Source organism: Ovis aries, chromosome 8, assembly GCF_016772045.2.
Source record: "Ovis aries strain OAR_USU_Benz2616 breed Rambouillet chromosome 8, ARS-UI_Ramb_v3.0, whole genome shotgun sequence".
In the NCBI taxonomy this organism is placed as follows: Eukaryota; Metazoa; Chordata; class Mammalia; order Artiodactyla; family Bovidae; genus Ovis; species Ovis aries.
Window position 1 is genome coordinate 79,794,748 of NC_056061.1, and position 24,203 is coordinate 79,818,950.

A 24,203-nucleotide genomic window follows, 5' to 3' on the forward strand; every position below is an offset into this window, starting at 1 on the left:
CGACGTGGATGCACTTCTTCCAAGGTTACACACCTCTATTAAGCCGGTCGGCTATTTGAAAAGCAGCATAATGGGCGATGCTAATAAAGCAAGCACAGGGACATTTTCAGCATTTCCCAAGTGAATACACCAGAAGGACAAAATGTGAAAAGCAAAGGTATATCTATGAAACCAGGGCTTAGCATTTTTCTCCCCCTAAAAGCACAGTTGCCAGCCGCGTTTCTTCGTCAATGTGAAATGTAATAATTGCTTTGTCAGGGTTTGGGAGAAGCAGAGCGCTCTCTCTCCACCCTCCTGCCTCTGCCTGGAATGGAAACAACTGCGGGGCTGCTGGTTGCCATGGCGGTGGGAGATGAGGAGCCTCTGCTCTCAAAAGCAGTCAGACCCTGCTGGCACAGCCCCGGGAGACATTTGGGAGCCTGGCAAACAGTGGGGATTCAAGGAGAAGAGGGCCAGGAAGAAGACTTGATTCTCTCCAGGGATTTGTGAGGGAAAGCAGGAGAACAGGCATCCTGCTTTGTCTTGTCATAGCAGAATGTGAATTGATTATCGTGGATGACTGGCGTCATTTTGAGTCTCTTTGCTGCCCACACACTATCTTTCATCCACCCCAAAATGCTCCCGGTTCCCTGGCAACTCCTGAACGCTTACATCTAGCACCCTGTCCCAAGAAATCCCGTGATTTATCTCTTTTTTTCCTGCTGGCCAACTGTCCTACTCATCCTCAGGTTTGACCAGATTTGTTGAGGTCGTGTGCGGCGACCAGGAGAGGGAAGAGGCATAAGGCACAGTCTCACATTTTAAGGTGATCAGAATCTGAGAAATTGTATTGTGTGGTAGGAGAGGTGCCTGGGGCCCAGAGATAAGGAAGCCCAACAGCCCAGATCTGGCAGCTCAGGGGGAAGCTGGCTAAGCATGGAGCCCTGGATATGGTGACAATTTATCCAGTGAAGAAGGAGAGGGCAAGCATTTCAGAGAGAGGGAATAGCAAGGGCAAATGCACAGCCTGCTCAGGGACCACCAGTAGCTAGGAAAAAGCAAGCGGGTGTGGTGAGAGATGAGCTGGTACAGAGTGGGCAGGACTTGGTGATGGGAGCCTGCCCGCCAGGCTACACTTGATCTGATTCTCTTTGCAGCGGCAGCAGTAAATGACTTGAAGTCTGTAGATTTCCAAGAGGTCCACTTCTGACAGCTAGTCTGCACATCTCTTAAGAATGGATAGACTGCTTTATTGTTTTTTTTTTTTTTTAATTCCATGGATTAGGACATAAGGAACTTATCTGAGATCACACAACCCATCAGTAGCAGGGGTATAAAATAACTTGGTCATCTGCTTCTAGTCAACTGCTGTCCTTGTGAATTATGTTCCATCCTGAAACCATTACTGACTATACCAGTTTCAGGAGGTTATACATAGTTCCTATTATGGTATCTTGGGTACAGAAGGCAGATATTCAACATGCATCACTGATGTATATATATATATACTCTTGATATATGATTCTGCATGAAGAAATATACATACTCAAAGGTTTAAGGAGAAAAAATCATTGCATAACACATATTTTCATTATTCTTTGATTCCTTTTCTGACATGTTTTGAGGCTCTGGGTTTTTTGGTTCCTTCTGTCTATTATATCTTTATAACTTTCTCTTAGAGTCCAATTCTGCCTTAAAGCTATTGCAGAGTGAGCGTTCTTCCTGCCATTGTAGTGTGTTTTATCTCCTCTTTAAAAACAGAATTAAATGTTCTTAGGCTTTAAAGGAAGCCTAGAGTTTCCTTGAATTCCTTCTCTGAAGCACTTTCCAAGATGCAATCTGGATTCCCCTAGAACAGCTCCCCCAACAGGGAGCTCAGCCCTCTCAGGGGACCCTCATTCTAATTTTAGATAATTTTCAAGGTCTGGCAAAGGCTTCCATTTCTGAGCTTAAATCTGCTTCCCTGAGTCTTCATTCCTTCCTGCATTTACTCATTCATCACAGGTTATTGGCATCTACATAGACTCTGCACCACGGCAGGCCTCGGAACACAAAGAGGAATGAGCCCTGCTCTTTGTCCTCCAAACTTTCTCTGTTTTCTCTAGAACATGCTGTAGATTTACCCTTAATTCTTAACAAATGCAGAAGAACTTTTCCAAACATTTCCTGGGTTGGCTTAATCTGACGTTGAAGACAGCCAGTAGGGAGCTCTCCCTACTTGTCTCAGCACACACCCAAAATTGTGCTAATTGGCACTGGGGCACCGTCTGTCATGTCTTGTTGCTTAATTAAATCTACATTTGTTTTGAATGTTCTTTTTATTCTGCTATTTTTTTATGCATGAGAGGATAAAAACAAAAGAGAAAAACATTTTATAGTTAAATTAGTTTGAGGAAAACAGTCCTGAATCATAACTCTTTATTGTTCAGATAGCCTTTTATTTCAATATCTTTGTTGTCCAACAAAACCACAAGCCAGTTGGTTGTTGCCCCTCTTCATTTCTTCCTGACCAGAGTTTAACCTTGACCTTGGATGCTAATTTCTAGTGCTTTTATCTTGAACTCTCTTGTTTTCTAATTCAAGAAATGGTGATAACAATTTATATGGCTATAAAGCTTCAGATCTTTTCAAGATCTTTTTATATCCACTAGCTCAATGCTGTTCAAAACCTTGTTCACATGATCTTGCTTTTCTTCTTTTTATTGTCCATGATACCACTTGATAGTCATTTTCCCATGACTGAATGGGATTTTGAGTATAGGTTAGTTTTATTTCTGATGTGAATTATATTGAATAACAAAGTGTTTATTTTTCAAGTGGGTCTTTACCACGGTATTATCAGCAAGCTTAATTATTCAGAAATGAAAATGAAGTTTCATACACTTTTCCTTGACAAATTGAAGGCTTGGTAAAGAAGAGAAGGCATGAATGTAAATTAGAAACTTAAAAATCCATTTGTCTAAGGTTTGCATGGTCAGATGGAAGGCAAAGATTCCTTTCACCTAAGGGTGACTCTTTGGCAGGGAGGGAAGAAACAAAACTATTAAGTGAACGTGCAGTATTATAAAATTAATCAGACAATTGATAATAAGCACTTACTTGCATTAATGACTATTCCGTAGGCAACCAGTTTGTGGAATTTGAGGTTTTTGTCTAATTGCCTCCTCCATGGTCCTCTGAAGCACTAGAGTAGCAAAAATTAGAAAGTCTTATTCAGGGAAAATCAAAGCAATAACAGCATCATGAGAGTCAAGAGGGCAAGACTCAGGCTCTGCCTCTAAATTACTAATGGTGGGCCTACCTGAGTCAAAAAATGAGTGGCCATTAATTAGTCAAACAAGCAAAATCAAATGGCTATTACTAGCTTTGCTGAAATTCCAATTCAATAAAAGTGATTGAGTTAGTAGTTCCTCGGCTAAAAGTCAAAACTCTAGAATAAACCTGCTAAGAATCATGCATTGGCTAATTTAGAAAATGAAGATGATAGCCATCATCCTCAGTGATGTGGTTTAAGTGGTCTATAAATTTTTCCTTATTACACAAAGAAAGGCTCTATATTCATCTACATCTAAATATTCATAAAATTATGAAGATGATTATATGATAAATTATTTAGTCTAGAAGGGTTATTGAGGTCTCATTTTTCTGTACAGCGCATTATTCTGTTTGGCAGGAAACACAGGTAAGTACTCAACGCAGTGAAATCTACATAATTAGGAAATGCCCCATTGTGTCTGCTAGGGGTTAAAATTTACATACTAAAATCTATGTACACTAATTGTGTTTTCCTGGGCTGAAAACTCAGAGAGACGCTTCTTTAGTGGCATTTGACTCATCTACGTATCTATTTCCTTTTAATCAGAAATGGTAATAGTTCAAGCTGTTATAATGCTTCCATCTTCATGAGTCAGGTCAATCTTATTAGCCTTTCTTTTCCGATGAAGCAGATGCATCAGGGGAAGGTTGAGCAATGAGTCCAATGTCATATAAGGTGTCAATGGCAAAAGGAAAACACAAATCAATTGTACCAATTTCCGATTTTCAGTTTTAGCCATTGTGTCCTCTCTTCAAAGAAGCCCATGTCAATCTAAACAAGATTATTGGGGATTTCATAGTGAAGTACATCTTTGTTTTTAATAGCACTTATATTAATAGATCATAACAACGGAAATTATTTCAAATAACTTAGTACTTACAGTACTTGTCCCTCTCATGAATGAAATAAGGTTTCGACTGACGGGTAATAGAATTAGCATGCAGTTAAAATTCAGGCCCACAGCAGATGCACGAGCCCAAGCCAGTGTCGACTGTCCATATATAAAGACATAAGAAAGAGATACAGTGAAACAGGGAAGCTGGGGGAAATAGAATGCGTTTTGTTTCTTGAAATGATAATTAATGCATAGTACCCAAATCTACTTACACCCAGAATAACTCGCGTATAAAGGAAAGACTCTTCCTCTTCGTACCAATAGAATGTATCAATAAACAGATACAAATTCACTCCCAGCCATGAGAGCTAGAGCAGAATGGAAAAAAGGGCCAATCAATACTGTCTTCAACTTTTCCTTCTTCTCAAAATCATTTGGGGTTCTTGGGGTCTTTTTTATAAAGTGAAATGAAAAGCTTTTCAATATCAATCAGAATCATTCCATTTACTTATTTCTTATAGGTTAGTTTTGTAACAGTTATTATCATGATAAGAAATTGTTAACTTTATTAAAAAAGGTTTGAAATACATAGGGGTATACTTTAAGGAATTTAATGAAAAGTACAGAACCCTCCTAATCAACATTGCTATAATGTTTTAAGTCAATGATGTCAAGAAGGAGGAAATCTTTAAAAATCAACTCAGAAAATACTTTAGAAAAATTCCAATGTCATAGTCTAATTCAAACACTTCCTTTGATTTACAGAAACATGCATATCTGATGCAAATGAAAACCACTTGACTTTAAAAATAATGATTTGCATGATTCTGCAAGAGTAAATTAAGATTTACCAAGGTGTATCTACTGAATGTTTTCTAACAAGTTTTAGTCTTTTAAGCAGGGCAATACTTCACTTTACTTAGTATTCCTATACAAGTTATCTGAAGAATCAAGGTATGCAATGTATATGTTTAGAGCTGAATATCAAAAATGATACTTACTACTAATACGATGGAGAGACTCTCATTCAAAACCCAGCATCCCATCATGACAGCCTTGGTCGTTTGCGATTAGCAAACTATTTCTTTCATTCAGCTCAGCCTGAATGTTGTGTCCTTAGCAAGGGCTTTTTTTGCTATTTTATTTTATCTTTTTGTCTTAGGAAGCACCTACTGGGAGCAGCTCTCGAGGAATTTCTAATTAAAGACTTCTTGCCAAAGGCACATCTCCAAGTTGACATGCCTCATGACCTGGGTGAAAACAAGGCAAGTCTCTGTCTAATGATTCCTTTCTTCAAAGATTTCACAAGAAAAGAAAGCTCGTTTTATTAAATTAGCCTGATGTACTTTATACCCCATTCATTTTCTACATGATTGCAGTCAGGATGATAATAAGTCCTTATGTAAATTTGAAAAATAACCCAACCGCTGAAGGCTGGATACAGCAAAACATTTTAATAGAGTTTTTGCCACTTTGTTCATTTTAGTTTCCTCATTTCCTTTCTTCCTCTTCGGAAAAAGCTTTTTATAGAAAACATAGAATGATGGGTAAATAAATATAAGTTAATCTTTCAGAAGATGATGAAGAAAACCAGAGAAGAATCTTAAAAAAAAAACAAAACACACAGATGGAGGAACTTTCATAAACTTAAAATGTGGATGGGACTTCCCTGGTGGTCCAGAGGTTAAGACTCCATGCTCCCAATGCAGGGGACCCAGTTTTGATTCCTGGTTCGGGGAACTAGATGCTGCATGCCACAACTGAAACGTGATGCAGCCAAATAAGTAAATATTTTAAAAATCTGTAACTATAAAGAATGAAGGAGACAGTTTTGTGGGATTGCAGAATAAATTGTATTTTTTACCCCCTAATCCCACTTGGTGTACGCATGAGGTCAGTGAGAATATTCTCTCATACTTTAGTGATCCTAGGAGTGGCTCTGTCTGGGCCTGGTCCATTCTCTGATATTGTGTAAGTTACAGTTATTAAATAGGGCTTCCCAGGAGGTGCGGCGGTAAAGAATCTGCCTGCCAGTGCAGGAGATGCAAGAGACAGGGGTTCGATCCTTGGGTTGGGAAGATCCTCTGGAGTAGGAAATGGCAATCCATTCCAGTATTCTTGTCTGGAAAATTCCATGGACAGAGGATCCTGAAGGGCTACAGTGTTTGGGGTTGCAAAGACTCAGACACAACTCAGCGACTGAGCACAGACACATAGTTATTAAATACAGTGACTATGACTGCTCTGCTTTTGAATATGCTGTCTAGGTTGGTCATAACTTTCCTTCCAAGGAGTAAGCGTCTTTTAATTTCATGGCTGCAATCACCATCTGCAGTGATTTGGGAGCCCCCCAAAATAAAGTCTGACACTGTTTCCACTGTTTCCCCATCTATTTTCCATGAAGTGATGGGACCAGATGCCATGATCTTGGTTTTCTGAATGTTGAGCTTTAAACCAACTTTTTCCACTCTCTTCTTTCACTTTCATCAAGAGGCTTTTTAGTTCCTCTTCACTTTCTGCCATAAGGGTGGTGTCATCTGCATATCCGAGGTTATTGATATTTCTCCTGGCAATCTTGATTCCAGCTTGTGCTTTCTTCCAGTCCAGCATTTCTCATGATGTACTCTGCATATAAGTTAAATAAGCAGGGTGACAGTATACAGCCTTGATGTACTCCTTTTCCTATTTGGAACCAGTCTGTTGTTCCATGTCCAGTTCTAACTGTTGCTTCTTGACCTGCATAGAGGTTTCTCAAGAGGCAGGTCAGGTGGTCTGGTATTCCCATCTCTCTCAGAGTTTTCCACAGTTTATTGTGATCCACACAGTCAAAGGCTTTGGCATAGTCAATAAAGCAGAAATAGATGTTTTTCTGGAACCCTTTTGCTTTTTCTATGATCCAGCCAATGTTGGCAATTTGGTTCCTCTGCCTTTTCTAAAACCAGCTTGAACATCTGGAAGGTCACTGTTCACGTATTGCTGAAGCCTGGCTTGGAGAATTTTGAGCATTACTTTACTAGTGTGTGAGATGAGTGCAATTGTGCGGTAGTTTGAGCATTCTAATATATAAAATACAGGTATTTTGGCAGCATTAACCCGAGGTAAGAGAGCAGTTAGTGAAATATCCTCAGTAGCTTTTTTAACAGTGAGACATATAAAGATGTAAAGTCTTCATATTCATTTCTTTAAGCCAATAATCTTCCATGATGAAATGATTTGTTATTTCTGAAGTGTTTAGGATTTACATATCTTAGAGGCATTATTCAGTTGGGTTATAAAAATTAATTCAGAAAGACTACCTCCAGAATTTTATACTATCTTATCTATTTTAGATTCAGTGAGTGTGAGACAGAGCTGGAGTTTTCTAGCCTTCTGTATTCTCCACACGGTGTTACAAATGAGGGGCATATATTGCTGAATAGTAATGTGTGGTCACATTTTTGTTGTTGTTAATTGCCTAGACTATTTCTAGTGCTACAATAAAAATAAAATTTAAAGATTTAGGTTTAAAAACAACACAGCATCTTTGCATGTTCCATTCTTATTTCTAAAATGTTTGTTCCTCATCTTGAGCAGGCAAAGACACTATGTGTTAAATCTATTATTCTTTCATAGCGTAAAAGATGGTTCATAGTTGTGTTATAAAAGTATAAATCATGACAGCTTCTGCATTTTTCTCTACAGATTTTATTTTTGTAGAACTTACCATGTTTAGTTTTCTCATATTAAAAAATATGTGACTCTCAAATTACATTCAGTTTATTCAGAGCTCAGCACTATTGTACAGTTGATGGACATGCTTTTTCTTCTCAAATTCTCTGTATTCATATATAAGAATAATCTGTTGACACCACTGGTTGGTTTACAATATTGGAATCAGATTTTATAAAACACAAAGTATCGTATCTTATATCACACACACACAAGTTCAACTCAGTCCAGCCTCTGCACTCCCCAGAAGTCCTCAGTTTTGATAAATATCATGTTGTGATTTCTCTCTTTATTTTTAATATATCTGGGGAAATTCGAGGATGCCTATTCAGCCCCCAGTGGCTGCCTTTGTTTTTATTGCAGTGAAGAAATTTGTACAGATCAGGATTTAAATCAAAGCAATCTGAATCATTTCCTAAGAATTCAGGTTAACTGAATGGAGTTGCATCTAAGGAGAGGAAATTGTACAAAATTTACTAAAATGATATGAATGCTCAGCACTCAATCTAGCTTCATCTAATTGCTCTTTGTTGGTAATAAGTTGTGCTCATTTCATTTCTCAGGATTTTCTCAGAAAAAAATGAAGCGAAATTTGTTCTGTGTGTTTCTAAGGCAGATATAGTCCTTCTAATTAAATGGATACACCCATTGGTTCTTCCAGCTCACCACAAAAGATATGGATTTTTTCCCCTTGTAAAGATGACCAGTAACAGACTTTCTGTAGTGGAGAAAGTAGGAGGGAAACCAGATATGTTTACAAAGGCAGGTTAATTGTGTGTGTATAAAACAGAAACTCCATACTACCCACACTACATTTCTGGACTGGATTTACCCCATTATATTTTTTTGTTCCTTTTCATTTCTTAGTTGAACAGTTGACCCAACAAAAAAACACTTTGATACTCAAGGGCAAGATTGATCATCCAGTAGCTTTTTTGCTGCTGCATACTAAAATCTAAGTTCCCTGTAGCCATAGCAGAGTTCACAGTGCATAAAAATAGCATTGCCAAATCTTCTAAGCATTAGACATGTTTTTACCCCTTTTCCTAAAAGCAAAAGTGAAAAGAGATGAAAAAAGTAAATTAAAAAGTACAGACACATATAGTATCAGATCTTTATATAGTTATTTTGAGGAGCATTTGTTGTAAAAATTATGAAACTCTGTTAGATACATCATATGTTGAATGAATTCATTTTTTAAGGAAAAAGTAGAACAAAAGAAAAGAGTTCAGAAAGGCCATGCATTGAAATATATCTGATTTTTAAAATAAAATAAAATTAAATATATCACCAACATCTTACCATTTGCTGAATTAAGTATATTGTATTTTTGTTTTAGGAAAGGTTGTGCTCTCTTAATATTGTATAAAAATAGCTTATTTCACAAACATAGATTGGCATTAGTCAGTTCAAACCTTTTTTCCCCACTTAGGCATAATTTATTTATCCAAGTTTCCCAATTTCAAATGAACACTAGCTGAGACCACAGCACTGTGATCACATGATACTTGGCTCAGGTTTGGATTCCACTATTTAGAAGTTTACAGTGTAGCAGGGAAGTGGCAGGACATGTGTAGCAATAAAACAATCATTTAAAGGTGAGTACATCCTGGAATGGCAGAGATTGTCCACCTGGGGGCCACTGAAGCACAAAGAGATCTTGCTAAAGGATTTACTGTAGGGAGGATGCTCTCTACATGGGGATCAAGCTGACTTTTGTCAAAAATGACATGGCATGAAGAAGAAAAGGAGGAAAATAAGTTTGAATTTCTGTGTCTCTCAAAGGGTCAATTGAATGAGCTCCCAAAACATCAAACAGCAAGGAAAATGACTCCTGCTTCCAATCTCCTTCCTGCAGTCACCTCTGATTCGGTCTGCTAAGCCCAGAGGGCTTTTGCTTTGTTTGGCGTCCATTTTCCTGCCTTCATCTTTTTCATTGCTCACGTAAGTTTGCAGCACGTTTCATCTTTACATTTATTGAGTCACCTACAATCTTTTTGAGAGTCATTTAGAAAGCTACCTCTTATAGGGCACGGATGCTGATAGCCTCAGGACCACAGTTCAAAAGTGAGCAGAGAGACTAACTCATCATTTCTTATCCCCAAACTAAGTGGCACATTTCAAAGTCTCCTGTTTTGCCAATTTTAACTTTTTGGTTTAGAGTCTGGTGAAAGTCAGAATTATCATACTTTTTATATTTTCTATCATGCCCAGCATACACTGAAACATAATAAATATTAAATAACAGACACAGAACTGCATTCATTTCTCTGCTTCTTAAAACATAAGACAGTTCTATACAAATCCGTACACAGATACATTTGCAGGATTTTCGAGCAGTGTTTTCCCTTAAAGTTTAAAACTGAGAGGAAAGTTTTCCTGTCTAGGTCGTGAATTATTTAACTTCTGGGTTTAGGAAAATTTAAAGTTTAAGAAGGCTAGTCTGGAAATCCCTTCTTTGCATATCCAAGCTGTTCATCTCTCAAAAGTCAAAGTGGATGCCAGAATTCCATAGATTTCATTTTTCAAGATGAACATTCATATTTGAACATATTTCAAAGCAGATGGTTTACAGTTCATGTATTTGTTGCTGTTTTCCTGCCACAACAACTAAATATTGAAGACACATATTTGTGATGAGGAGAGCATTTCCAAACCGTCTCTCCCGCTGCTCTTTCACACTGCATGCTCTAATCCCCTGTGTGCTGCAGGGAAAGGCTCTGAGGAATGAAGCAGTGAATTACATCCATTTGATTTAATAGACAGTGGAGGGGTGCAATAACATAAAACAAGCTTCCTAAAAATAAATACTTTATTTTTTGTAGCAGTCATGAATTTCCTGGTAGCAAATAAGAAAGCAAATGAACACATATTGAAATATTCTGTTTTCACGATCCATTTAGATGAACTGGAAAGTTTACTTTTAAGCCCTCTACTACCTTATAAGGCAGTTTGCCAAACTGTGGGACTGTTTGATCACAGTTCAAGAAAGAAGAGGAAAATCAAATGAAGGTTTAGTTGTTTGTTTTTTTTTTTTTTTAAGTAAAGCCATCAGATAAGAAAGTATCAGCTGAAGAAAGCATTATACCTTTGTACTGAAGGATGCCGATGTCCCTCAACAGGTTCAATGATATCTCTCTTCTAGGATGAAATGATGTGCTGCTCATTTGTCATCTCATTTGCAATTTGCTATTATCCTACTCAACTATCAGTGTTTGCATTATTACAACTCTGAAGAATCATTTTGTTGACAAAGGGTTCAGTTAGGAATTGGGACCAAAATAATACAAGCTTTTGAAAAATGGAAAATAGAAGAAAGAATTGTAAGCGCAGAAAAAAGTAGGTGCGCTTGCTACTTTAACAAAATTTCTGTGAATATTCAATAACCACTAAATAAGAAACTGGCAAAAAGGGGCAAACCTGTCCACAGTTATCACCATAACCATCATCCAGCAACACAGGCCGTGTACACACAAGAAGACTTAGGGATACTTGTTTAGTTGATGGTTTGTAGAGCTTCATACTAAGAATCGAAACTGCTGAGATTCATCTGGAGGCTAGCCCCACTACCAGGACCCCGCAGCAGCTGCGGTCAGGTCCTGTGGCCTTTCTGGGGGCCAGCCGTGCCCACCAGCATGCCATAGGAGCCATGGCTGAGCCCTGCAGCAGGCCCAGGTGCCAGCCTTGCCTAGGCATCATCAAAAATATAAAGTGTGATGGAGGGGAAGTAAAAAGATAAAGCTATGGAACTTAATTTTTTTTAAAGTTTGTAAAAATGGCAGTAAATACCTACATATCAACAATTACGTAAGAAGTACATAACTAAATTTGGCAATCAAAAACAGAATGGCTGAATGGAGTTTTCCAAAACGATCAGTCTATATGCTGTCTACAAGAGACTCACTTTACAAAGAAGAACAGACAGACAGGAAGTGAGGGGATAGAAAGAGGTATTTCATGCAAAAGGTAATGAAAAGAGAGCTGGAGTAGTTTCATATTAGACAAAGCAGACTTCAAGACAAAGGCTGTAATAAAAGACAAAAAAGAGCATTACATAATGACAAAGGGGTCAATCTAGCAAGAAGATATAACAGTTGAAATGTATATGCATCCAACAGATGAGTACCAAGAAATATAAAACAAATATTAATGGACTTAAAGGGAAAAAATTGAAAGCAATACAACAACGGTAGGGTACTGTAATATCCCACTTACAACAATGGATAGGTCATCCAGACAGAAAATCAATAAGAAAACATTGGACTTAAATACCACATTAGAGCAGATGAATTTATAATAGATTTATGTAGAACATTCCATCCAAAAGCAGAAGAATATACATTCTTGAATTCATATGGAATGTTCTACAGGATAGATAACACATTAGTTCACAAAACAAGTCTCAGAAAATTCAAGAAGACTGAAATCATATCAAACATCTTTTCTCGTTACAATGGCATGAAACCAGAAATGGATCACAAGAAAAATATAGGAAAAGCCACAAAAATACAGAAACTAGATAATGTGCTACTGAAAAACCACTGGGTCATCAAAGAAGGATTTTACAAATACTTTGAGACAAATGAAAACAGAAACACAAAATACCAAAAACTATGAGATGCAGCAAAAATGCTTCTAAGAAGGTAGCTAATAGCAGTATCAGCCTACCTCAAGAAATAGGAAAAATCCTAAATAAGAAATTTCACTTTATACCAAGAGGAAGTAGAAAACAAAGAACAAATGAAACCCCAAATTAGTGTAAGGAAGGAAATACGATCAGAGTGAAATAGAGACTGAAAAAGCAATAGGAAAGATCAATGAAACTAACAGCTTGTTCTTTGAAAAAATAAATGAAATTGAAAAACCTTTAGCTAGACTAAGAAAAAAAGAGAGAAGACTTGAATAAATAAAATAAGAAATGAAAGAATAGATATTATGGCAGAACCCACCTAAGTAGAAAAGATCATAAGAGACTATAAGAACAATTATACACCAACAAATTGTATAGCAAATAAAAGAAATGGCTTAGTTCCTAGAGATATACACTCTCCCCAGACTGTATCAAGAAGAAACAGAAAATTTGAATAGACAGTTACTAGTAAGGAGATTGAAACAGCAAAGATGTCCCAAGGAAGAAAAGCCCAGGGCCAAATAACTTTATTGGCAAATTCTACAAAATATTTGAAGTTTAATACCTATCTTTATCAAACTCTTCCAAAATGTTGAAGAGGGGAGAAAACTTTCAGACACATTTTACAAAATCAACATTACCCTGATACCAAAACTAGATGAGGATATTATGAAAGAAGAAATTACAGGCCAATACCACTGCAGATGATGACTGCAGCTGTGAAATTAAAAGGTGCTTGCTCCTTGAAAAAAAAGCTGTGACCAGCCTAGACAGCATATTTAAAAGCAGAGATGTTACTTTGCCAACAGAGGTCCGTCTAGTCAAAACTGTGGTTTTTCCAGTAGTCATGTATGGATGTGAGAGTTGGACTATAAAGCTGAATGCTGAAGAATTGATGCTTTTTTGACCTGTGGTATTAGAGAAGACTCTTGAAAGTCTCTTGGATTGCAAGGAGATCAAACCAGTCAATCCTAAAGAAAATCAGTCCTAAATATTCGTTGGAAGGACTGATGCTGAAGCTGAAGTTCCAATACTTTGGCCACCTGATGCAGAGCTGACTCATTAGAAAAGACCCTGATGCTGGGACAGATTGAAGGCAGGAGAAGAAGGGGACGACAGAGGATGAGATGGTTGGATGGCATCACTGACTCGTTGGGCATGAGTTTGACCAAGCTTTAAGAGTTGGTGATAGACAGGGAAGCCTGGCGCGTTGCAGTCCATGGAGTTGCAAAGAGTCGGACATGACTGAGTGACTGAACTGAACTGTTTTTTGATATACATGCAAAAATCTTCAACAAAATATTAGCAAATCAGATCCAACAATACAGTAAGAAAACTATACACTATGAAATCCTGACATTAGTGACAACATGGATAAAAGTTACAGATATTTGGCTAAGTCAAGTAAGTAAGACAGAGAAAGACAAATACTGTGATTGCATTCATACATGGAATCTAAAAATAAATGAGCAAACAAAATGGAACAAAAACAGATACAGAGAACAGATTCGTGGTTATCAGAGGCAAAGGGTGCTGGGGGCAAGCTAATGGGTGGAGGGAGTCAGCTGTGAGGTAACTAAACTGTGGTGGCGATCATTTTGTAGTGCATACAGATATTTTATCATATTTCACAACCAAAATTCATGTACTCAAAATATTGCTTAACATCCTAATACTCAAGAACTGAGGGGACTCATAGGGATCAAACAGAGCAATATTCTCATTTTATGAAGGAGAAAACAGAAACAAGGAGCTTAAGTGACTAATTTAAAGTAATATTGCAGGTTAGTAGAAAAACAGAACTAGAGTTCAGGTGTTCAAGCCCACTGGTTATTCCATTACATCACTTATTACACTTAGGTTTTTGCATCTTTCCAGTCTATGGTATAGAAAGGTGAAAGAATTAGCAAAAAGCTTCAAAGAGTTCATTGGAAGAGCCTGGATCCTAGACAATGCAGCCTGGAAATGCTAATGCTGCTGCTGCTAAGTCGCTTCAGTCGTGTCCGACTCTGTGCGACCCCATAGACGGTAGCCCACCAGGCTCCGCCGTCCCTGGGATTCTCCAGGCAAGAACACCGGAGTGGTTGCTATTTCCTTTTCCAGTGCATGAAAGTGAAAAGTGAAAGTGAAATCGCTCAGTCCTGTCTGACTCTTCGCGACCCCATGGACTGCAGCCCACCAGGCTCCTCCGTCCATGGAATTTTCCAGGCAAGAGTACTGCAGTGGGGTGCCATCGCCTTCTCCGGCTTAATGGCTTGGTTGTGTCCAGCTCTCTGTGACACAATGGACGGTGATCCAATGGTCTGTGGCCTGCCAGGCTCCCGTGTCCGAGGGATTTCCCAAGGAGTAATATTGGAGTGGGGTGTCACTTCCCACTCCAGGGGGTCTTCCCAACCCAGATATCTGGGAAGCCTGGAAGTGCTAATAGGGAAGGTGTATTTACTCTCCAAAAGCCCCGAGAATGGATATTTCCGGAGACCTTCCCAGGTGCCAGGCATTTCATACACTATGATACTTAATCCTGCAGACATGAAGGTGGTAAAGGCATTCTTTCTGGAAAAGGAGGAGGCAACGAGACTCAGAAAACATCCTAAGGTCCCCTAGTTGGTAAACATGGCTGAGCTGCACATTCCCAACCCCAGTCCTGTGATCTACCTTGGATCTATGTTACCTTGGAGACAAACGCACAGATGCATTTCCTAAACCACTGATGAAAACTTCCCCTATGTGCATGGATGCTTCTGTCTGATTGGTGTCCAGAGCTAGATGCATTTTGCAATGGTCTGCCTAATTGAACCAATAAAGAAAAAAAAATTATTCGGAATAACCACAGCCATTAAGCTGTGTTTTGGACACATGGAAGGATGGGGTCAGTCATCTAGTGCTCCTCTGACCCACCTCACTGATAACATAGCTCTTGAGAGAGTGTGAATTTCATGTCAAAGTTTAAGAGTTTATACTTAAAACCTAAATTTTCCTGGGAAGAGTACAACCAAACAGGACAATATCCTAAAGTGCTTTGTTACTTGTAGATTATTTAAAAATTAAAAGAACTTTTTTTTCCATTGTGATATTTTTAGCAATACTTTTGGTCATGTAGAAAAAACAAGATAGTTGCTCAGGGACTTCCCTGATGGTCCAGTGGTTAAGACTCTGTGCTTTCACTGCAGGGGGCACAGGTTTGATCCCTGGTCAGGGAACTAAGGTTCCACAGGCCGTGTGGGGTGGCCAAATAAAAATAATTGCTCAGAATCCATGTCAGAGTGCTTTTTGAAAGATGGATCTTCGGTAAGAACAATGAACTCTTCAGAGTATGTTGAAAGGCAGTAGTATACGGGTCCCTTGCCACTTTTGATGTCTGGCTCTCCTCCTTTCTCCACGGCCTCAGTCATCCCAGCTGATTTTACTGTCAACTGAAGTTGCAGGTGCCACAAGGCTACAGCCTCTACTATAACTATTCCATTTTCAGTTTAAAGTCCCTTCCAGGAGGTAAGACCAATGGATCCTGCTGCTGCTGCTAAGTCTCTTCAGTCGTGTCTGACTCTGTGTGACCCCCTAGAGGGCAGCCCACCAGGCTCTCCCATCCCTGGGATTCTCCAGGCAAGAACAGTATCCTGACTGCACATCATTTGATTGATTGATGCTAGTTGTGAATAAATCCATCTTTCCTTTGTACTTTATCCTTTTTATAACCCAATTCCAATTTTCCCTCCTTACCCCATCCTGTGTTAGCAGTACAAACTTTCAGATACCTTCCTGCTATTTCCCCAGGTGGAGCTACCTCAGCCATAGATATTTCATCTGTAATTAATATTTACATAATTTGCAAGTGCTTTTCTTGGTATGATATTATTGTCTTAAGAAAGAGGATTTGTTGTCAAGGTGACCAAGAAGGTGCAAAGTACAATATGGATTTTCTTACACTCTGACTGTTTAGAAGGTTTTGCCAGATGACTGCAAAATTCCCGATGGTGGCTTGACAGCATCTGAATTTTCTGCCTCTTCACATTGCTTATGTAGGCCCTGACCACCTATCCATTTCCCCTAAAGTTTACTAACACAGTGGTTTTTCCAACCAACCTTGATTCTACCTCCATTAAATTCAATCTCCTCACTGGTCACACTCAGCAATCATCTCATACCTTCCAGGCTCCAAAGAGTACAAAGGAAAACTGGAGGAAGGAAAAACGGAGGAGATTAGAGGTAAGGCTCAAGGGGTAAGAAGTATTTTTTGCAAAACTAAAGCCACACTGTTCCTGATTATTTTTAGACCATACAGATTTTTGAGGATGGGCAAGAAGTAGAGAAATAGAGCTTTTAAAAGGTGCTGAAAGGAAAAAGAATAGATATTGTGATGTAGAGGCACCAGGGCTGTCTTGAAATATTTCATCATTCTCCTCCTGTATATTCTTCCATTTATCCCTTATCTGATAAGTTATCGTGTGCTGAGTCCCAGGAGTGCTGGGTCGTCGGTGCCAAGAGGAATAAGAAGTGAGCTGATTTCAAAAAACTACAGTGCAGCAAACCAGCTGCCAGTTCATGTCATTTGATTCTGGCTCTGACTCTTAATCTGCCCCCTCTTCATTCCAGGTCCCTCGCTACATGCCTTTACTATACTTTACTTGCATTTTTGCAACATTTGGCTTCCACCCCAGTGCTGCAGCCAAAGTAGCGACTTTTCTAAAGCAGACAGAACAAGTCCTAACTCTGCTTATATGTCTGAAATGACCCCCCCTAAGAAGCTGGTCCCCAGCTCCCCCTCCAGCTTTGCCTCTTTCCATGGCTCAGTATACCCCCATGATCCAGCCACACCTGACTCCACCAGCATATCTGTATGATTTTGTTTGTGCTTTCTGGAATGTTCTTCTTTCTCTTTTCTGTCTGGTGTTAATCAGAAGTCTTCAGAGAAACAGAACCAATAGAATACTCACACACACACCAGCTATTTATTTATTTTAAGGAACTGTCTCACACAATTACGGGAGCTGGCAAGTTTTCAATTGTGCTGTAGCCTGAAAAGTCAGGAGAGGGTTGTAGTCTGGAGTCAGGGGAGCAGACTGAACACCCAGGCAGGGTTTCTTATTTTTTACACAGCAGTCTTGAGGAGAATTTATTCTATTTTGGGAAACCTCAGCCTTTGCTCTCGATACTTTCAGCTGATTGGACGAAGCCCACCCACATTGTGGAGGGTAATCTGCTTTACTCGAAGTCTACTGATTTAAATGTCGCTGCTGCTGCTAAGTTGCTTCAGTCGTGTCCGACTCTGTGCGACTCCGTAGACGGCAGCCCACTAGACTCCCCCGTCCCTGGGATTCTCCAGGCAAGAATACTGGAGTGGGTTGCCATTTCCTTCTCCCAGGCGTGAAAGTGAAAAGGGAAAGTGAAGTCGCTCAGTTGTGCCCAACTCTTCGCGAGCCCATGGACTGCAGCCTACCAGGCTCCTCCGTCTATGGGATCTTCAGGGCAAGAGTACTGGAGTGGGTTGCCATTGCCTTCTCCGTGATTTAAATGTTAAGTACATCTTAAAAAATACCTTCATAGCACCATGTAGACTGGAGTTTGACCAGCTTTGTCACAGCTTAGTGAATTTTAACCATTACATAAAATGACACATAAAATTAACCATCACATGCCTCAAACCTTCACCTCTTTAAAATAAGACCTCTGATGGAAGCTTTCTTACCCTGGCATAGTTTAGCCAGGTTTGAAGTGAAGTCACTCAGTCGTGTCCGACTCTTTGCCACCCCATAGGCTGCAACCTGCCAGGCTCCTCTGTCCATGGGATTTTCTAGGCAATAGTACTGGAGTGGATTGCCATTTCCTTCGCCAGGGGATTTTCCCAACCCAGGGCTCGAACCCCGGTCTTCCACATTGTAGACGGAGGCTTTACCGTCTGAGCCACCAGGGAAGTCCAGCCTGGGGCTAAACGGAGTTGTAGATCAGGGATCAGTATTGGCACTAGGGGGCAGCAATCTGTTCATTTTCCCAGCTAAGGAGGAGTGGTTCTCCAAGGAACCACTTTACCTTCTGACCTGAGCCTTAAACAGTGAACTGAAATTCAACAGGAAGAAAGAGATATAAGAGTTTTCTAGGCAAGGGGAGCAGCCAGTTCAAAGACAGAATCACAAAATCACACAGCTGTGAGGGAACAGCAAGCAAGTATTGGGGTGGAAACTAGAGAGCTAGGCCAGACCCAGATCACAGAGGGGCTTTGTTGATTTCCTGGGCCTGCTGTAACCACCTACCACAAGTTGGAAGTTTAAACCACAAAAAGTTGTCCTACACTGCTGGTGGCTGACACCTTTCTCCCTCCTTAGCTTGGAGCTGCGTAATTCCAGCCTCAGCCTCCACCTTCACTCGGCCTTCTCCTCTCTGTGTCTTTGTCTCCTCCTTTTCTGTCTCCTGTGAGGACAGCCCATCCTCATATTTAAAAGGCCCATCCTATCCAGGATAATCTCATCTCAGATGTGTGTGCATGCTCAGTCGCTCAGCCTTGTGTACTCTTTTGTGACTGCATGTACTGTAGCTCTCAGGTTCCTCTGTCCATGGCGTTCTCCTGACAAGAAAACTGGAGCGGGTTGCTATTTCCTCCTCCAGGGTATCTTCCCAAGCCAGGGATCGAACCCACCTCTCCTGCATAGGCAGGCGGATTCTTTACTGATGAGTCACCTGGGAAGCCCCAATCTCATCTCAGATACTTCCCTTTATTATGCCAGCAAAGACCCTTATTCCAAATGAAGTCACATTCTGACATTCCAGGTGGACCTATCCTTTGGGGAGACACAATTTAATTCACTACAGCCTTGTGGGAAAAGTGATAGATGTGGATCTGAGCCTGCATTCAAGGACCACAGATTCAGGTTCCAGGTGGCTAACCTCAGTGAGCGGGGGCCCAAGGTGCCTGCTGTGACCAGCCTCATCTGAGAGGAGCAGCCGCTGCTCAGCTCTTGAAGGAACGTGGGCCAACACTGTCACATCGCTTCAAGTTTTGAAGAAAGCTCAGACTTCTAGAATTTTACCTAAAATCTCATTTCAAAATTTGGAAACAAGTTGAAGTGAAAACAAAACCAAGACTGACATCACAGTATGAGCCCAAGAAATGAGTCTGTTACCTGGGGATGGCCCATGGATGCTGGATTTAGAAGGGTCGCTGTAATAGATGATTAGCCCTGTAAAAATGGGAAACGCAGGGTTCAGAGTGCAGGCCCCAGGTTGCTTCACGAGAAGACAATCTTGGTGTCAGAGTGGAGGATGGATCAGAGGGACTGAGCCTCAAAGCCAGAAGGCACAGTAGGAGGTCACTACGGTAGGCCAGGAGAGGCTACCGGAAAAGGCAATGGCACCCCACTCCAGTACTCTTGCCTGGAAAATTCCATGGATGGAGGAGCCTGGTAGGCTGCAGTCCATGGGATCGCTAGGAGTTGGACACAACTGAGCGACTTCACTTTCACGCATTGGAGAAGGAAATGGCAACCCACTCCAGTATCCTTGCCTAGAGAATCCCAGGGACTGGGGAGCCTGGTGGGCTGCTGTCTATGGGGTCGCACAGAGTTGGACACGACTGAAACAACTTAGCAGCAGCACCAGCAGCAGGAGAGGCTACATTCAGTTAACTCAAGGATTGGCAGTCTAAATGCACCACTGGGGCCCTATGAACGCTTACTGAATGATCCAGGAATTAGCTGGCACTTAAAATAACTACGATGTATGAAATAGTAAAACCCAAGGAGACAAAAATGTTTTCCTAGAGAGTTAAAATATCAAAGAACTCTTTTTTCTCTTTTTTAAGAAATAGATCTATCGACAACCATTCTGCTTTCATTTTCAAATGAAAAATATAACTGCACACACAACTAATTAAATTAATATAGCTTATTATGACAAAAATAATTTTCTTTTAACTTTGTGGACAGCACCACATTTTATATTAAGCTGCTAATACTCATAACTATATGATTTCAAAATCAGCCAAGCTTGAAAAATTATTGTCTCTGACATTCTCCATGATCAAAGCAACCCCAATTATAATATTATATTAACCAAGCTAAAAAATAGGATTACAATTTCTAACCTTTCTGAATGGTAATTAGTCATCTAACTATGTATCCACATTTATTTGATATATTTGCATAGTTAATTAATTATGATTTATTTAAAAGTATTCCATTTGTAAAACTTTGCTCTCCTTAGCCTACAAATCAAATTGTCAAGGGATAAATTTAATTTTAAAATATCTTTTAAAAATCATGTTAAGATATGTTTAAGTCATAGGAAAAGAAAGTGCTAAAAACATGTGATTCTTTCTCTTTTGAAAAATTACACTTTTAAGAAGAGATGGGGGCTGATTTTGAGGAAGCTAATAACTTAAATGCAAATGAATTCTCCTTCAGAACAACTGAGTAAATGATGAACTAGAAAATATAGTGTCCCTAAACAGTGCTGGATGTACACCCAAAGAGAAAGCTTTCAAATCTATAGGATTTATTAGGCTGTAGTACATCAGTGCATGAGTTAAATTACATGATCTCGAACACTCAGAGAGATGCATCCCCACTGAGTCACTCAAGGTGAATCAAGGTCAAACTATTGCAGAGCATAGATTAAAAGGTTAAAAACCATTTAAAATGAGTACCACAAATTAAAATGGATGTGTACCTACATGAACTTAACCAACCAGGTGAAAAATTCAATTATTCAGTTGTTTATAAATATCAAAATATCTGGATGAAGAAAGCTTCCAGATTTGACCTGGATTTTCTGGACTGTGTGAATGTATCTGTACAAGTTTAATTTCTGGGACTTCTGATCAAGGCTGTGGCATCCACAGATGCAGAGAACTCCAGGACTGCTTATAATGCACAGAAATTGTCACCAAAACTACTACTAAATATTAACAAAGAAATTTACGATAAAAATAGAAAACTTCAGGTAGCAAAATGAAGTGGCACAGTAAGCAAAGAAGTAGTGGTGGGACGCAGGTTCCAGTGAGGAAACTCACCTCAGGACCTACAGGTCAGGAAAGATGCTCCACGCACACCCAAGAGATGATCCAGGCTCCCTTCCCGAAGGAAGAAGCTGTGACATCGCTATTCTGTCAATAAGAACTGAAAGATCTTTGCTTGTAATCCTGGAAGACCAATTCATACCTTACTGTGGGAGGAAACAATTGCCTTGAGAGTGGAACCCTGAATTTGTGCTGAAAGGCAATAAAACATGGAGCCACGAATTAATGTAAAAACAGTTCATAAACAGTGACACTTTTAGGATCTTGGCAGAGATGCTGAAAAATGTTCCATGCAAAGTAGAACTCAAATTTTGGGTTTCCCTTAAGACTGAGAGATAACCTTTCATAGGAAAATTTCTCATACAGTCAAGGTTTTGTACAAAGGAAGAAAATCCATAGACATTAAATTAGATAGTTACCATCTCAATTATTAGGAATAAAGGAGCAATAGCTACATAAAGAGAAATTATTCCAGCTTATTTTTAAAAGTAATTGAACTACATCTGAGGTATTATCTGTAAAGACTAAAAGAACTAAAATATACTTTTAGTGGTAATATTACTGTAAGACTGTTGTGTCCACTGAAGGATAAAGAAAGTGAATATTTATACTTGAGTCATTGAGAACCAAGGGTTTCAATGTGGGAAAAAATGATACAGATATGAGCTCAATGAGGCCAAGTAGAAACTCTATAATTATGGATTTAAACTAGAAATAGTTCAAATATATAAAGTTCAGTATAAAGTCTTGATAGATTTATTTACTTCTTGTCCAGTCACCAAGTCATGTCCAACTCTTTGGGACCCCATGAGCTGCAGCACACCAGGCTTTTCTGTCCTTCACTGTCTCCTAGAATTTGCTCACACTCAGGTCCATTGAGTCAGTGATGCCACCCAACCATCTCATCCTCTGCTTCCCCGTTCTTCTCTTGCCCTCAGTTTTTCGAGGCATCAGGATCTTTTCCAATGAGTCAGTTCTTCACTATGTTAGTAAAAAAAAAAAAAGAAGAAAAGAAAAAAACAAGAACACACACACACCAAAAAACAAAAGCAGTTGTGAGGGTGGGAAGGGTCCAAATAGCAATGGGCAATGAACATCTCTTGGTTCAGGTTGTGGTTTCTAAATACCATTCAAATACCAAACAAAGAAGCCACAAATCCATGGATAAGTACTTAAGTTCTGGAACAGGAAGTTTATAAGAGCCTGGACTACCTTGTCATACCTGAAATCAAGGGAATTATCAAAGACTCTAAGTTACATGTCAAAGTGACTTAAAAGCCGAATTGAGAAAGTTCCCACAGGTCAGAGATGGGACCCTTTGAAGACCAAGAAAGACCACAGCATATCAAATGTATCTAAATGCGAGAGTTCGTGAAGGTATTAAAAGGAAGCACTTCCTTTGTCATCTTTTGAAGCGGTTGGGGCACCAACTCATTTGAAAACTCTTAAATAAAAGAAAAAAGTCAAATATTTTTACATTCTTATCCTTTCTGTTTGAACTGTACCTGGGGTAACCAAATAATTGATGAAGAAAATTTCTCTCTCTAGGAGGATTGGTTTCAAGCTTATGAATACAAAAGGAATAATAATATTAAAACAGTCATTTCAAAATTCAACTTGAGTGAATTTAGGCAATTTTAGGACTTCCCAGGTGGTGCTAGTGGTAAAGACCCTCCTGCAAAAGCAGGAGACATAAGAGACACGGGTTCAGGAAGATCCCCTGGAGAAGGATATGGCAACCTACTCCAGCATCCCTGCCTGGAGAATTCCATGGACAGAGGAGCCTAGTGGGCTAGAGTGTCACAAAGAGTTGGACAAAACTGAAATGACTTAACACATAGCACAGGCAATTTTTATCACTAACTGATAACATCAAAAAAAGAAATTCAACCAGGCATTATGAATCTCTTCATGGTATATAACATTATGAAGTATTTTTGCCAAACAAAGTAATGAATATGATCAGGTTTCTAGGTCTAACTACCAGTTTTCAGGAAATAGTGGGTATATAGGAGAGTACTTAAAATAGTAAATAATTGCATGAATTAATAAAAGATAAGTAAAACAACATAATAAAGATAAAACTGAAGCAGTGAACCCAACAACAGTTTAAAAAAGGAAACAGGAATAGTATGAATAACTAAAATTTAAAGAATCACAGAATAGTATGACTGACTAAAATAGATAAACATATGACTTTCAAGAAAAATATACATTGGTGCAATGTACTCAAGGAGAGACAGAAGACTGAGTAGAAAAATAATTATTAAAGAAATGGATTAAAAGTCAAAATCCTACCCTGTCCTTTCCCAGGGCAGTGATAAGACAAATGCTTGAGAAGTTTTAGAAGAAAGTGTTATGGAAACTTTACAGATGCTCTCTCTTTTATAAAAGCAGTTTTATGCTAGTATAATCTTGATAATCAAACAACAAAATCAACTCAATCTTGCTTTGAAATGATGTAAACATACTAAGTAAAATATTAGAAAATTGACAATATGGGTTATAGAAAAAATTGTTAGGACCAACTATGGTTTATTTAAGGAATTCAAGAATTGTTTTAAAAAAGATTAGACATCTCTAAATATTATTCACTGTATTAATAAATTCAGATTAAAGCCAATATAACTGTTCAATGATTAGAGAAAAATTATTCTATAAAAGTCAATATTCCTTTATGATGAAAGCTCTTATTAAGCTACAAACATGAGAGTTCTTAAGCTAAAGGAGG

General features: G+C 39.1%; 1 protein-coding gene and 1 non-coding gene across 2 annotated transcripts in view; one reads left to right on the forward strand and one right to left on the reverse strand.

Moving 5' to 3' along the window:
• NOX3 (NADPH oxidase 3) overlaps positions 1–5,179 on the reverse strand; it is a 67,865-nt gene extending 62,686 nt beyond the window's left edge. Inside the window, exons 1-4 of the mRNA XM_004011426.6 lie at positions 5,132–5,179; positions 4,403–4,498; positions 4,176–4,286; positions 3,079–3,163 (exon numbers count right to left, since the gene is read on the reverse strand). Coding sequence (XP_004011475.2) covers positions 3,079–3,163; positions 4,176–4,286; positions 4,403–4,498; positions 5,132–5,179 — 340 coding nt within the window. The remainder of the gene's footprint in view (positions 1–3,078; positions 3,164–4,175; positions 4,287–4,402; positions 4,499–5,131) is intronic.
• Positions 5,180–15,595: 10,416 nt separating this feature from the next.
• TRNAE-UUC (transfer RNA glutamic acid (anticodon UUC)) lies at positions 15,596–15,668 on the forward strand. Its single transcript has one exon. It is a non-coding gene; the product is annotated as a tRNA-Glu (tRNA).
• The last annotated feature ends 8,535 nt before the right edge of the window (positions 15,669–24,203 follow it).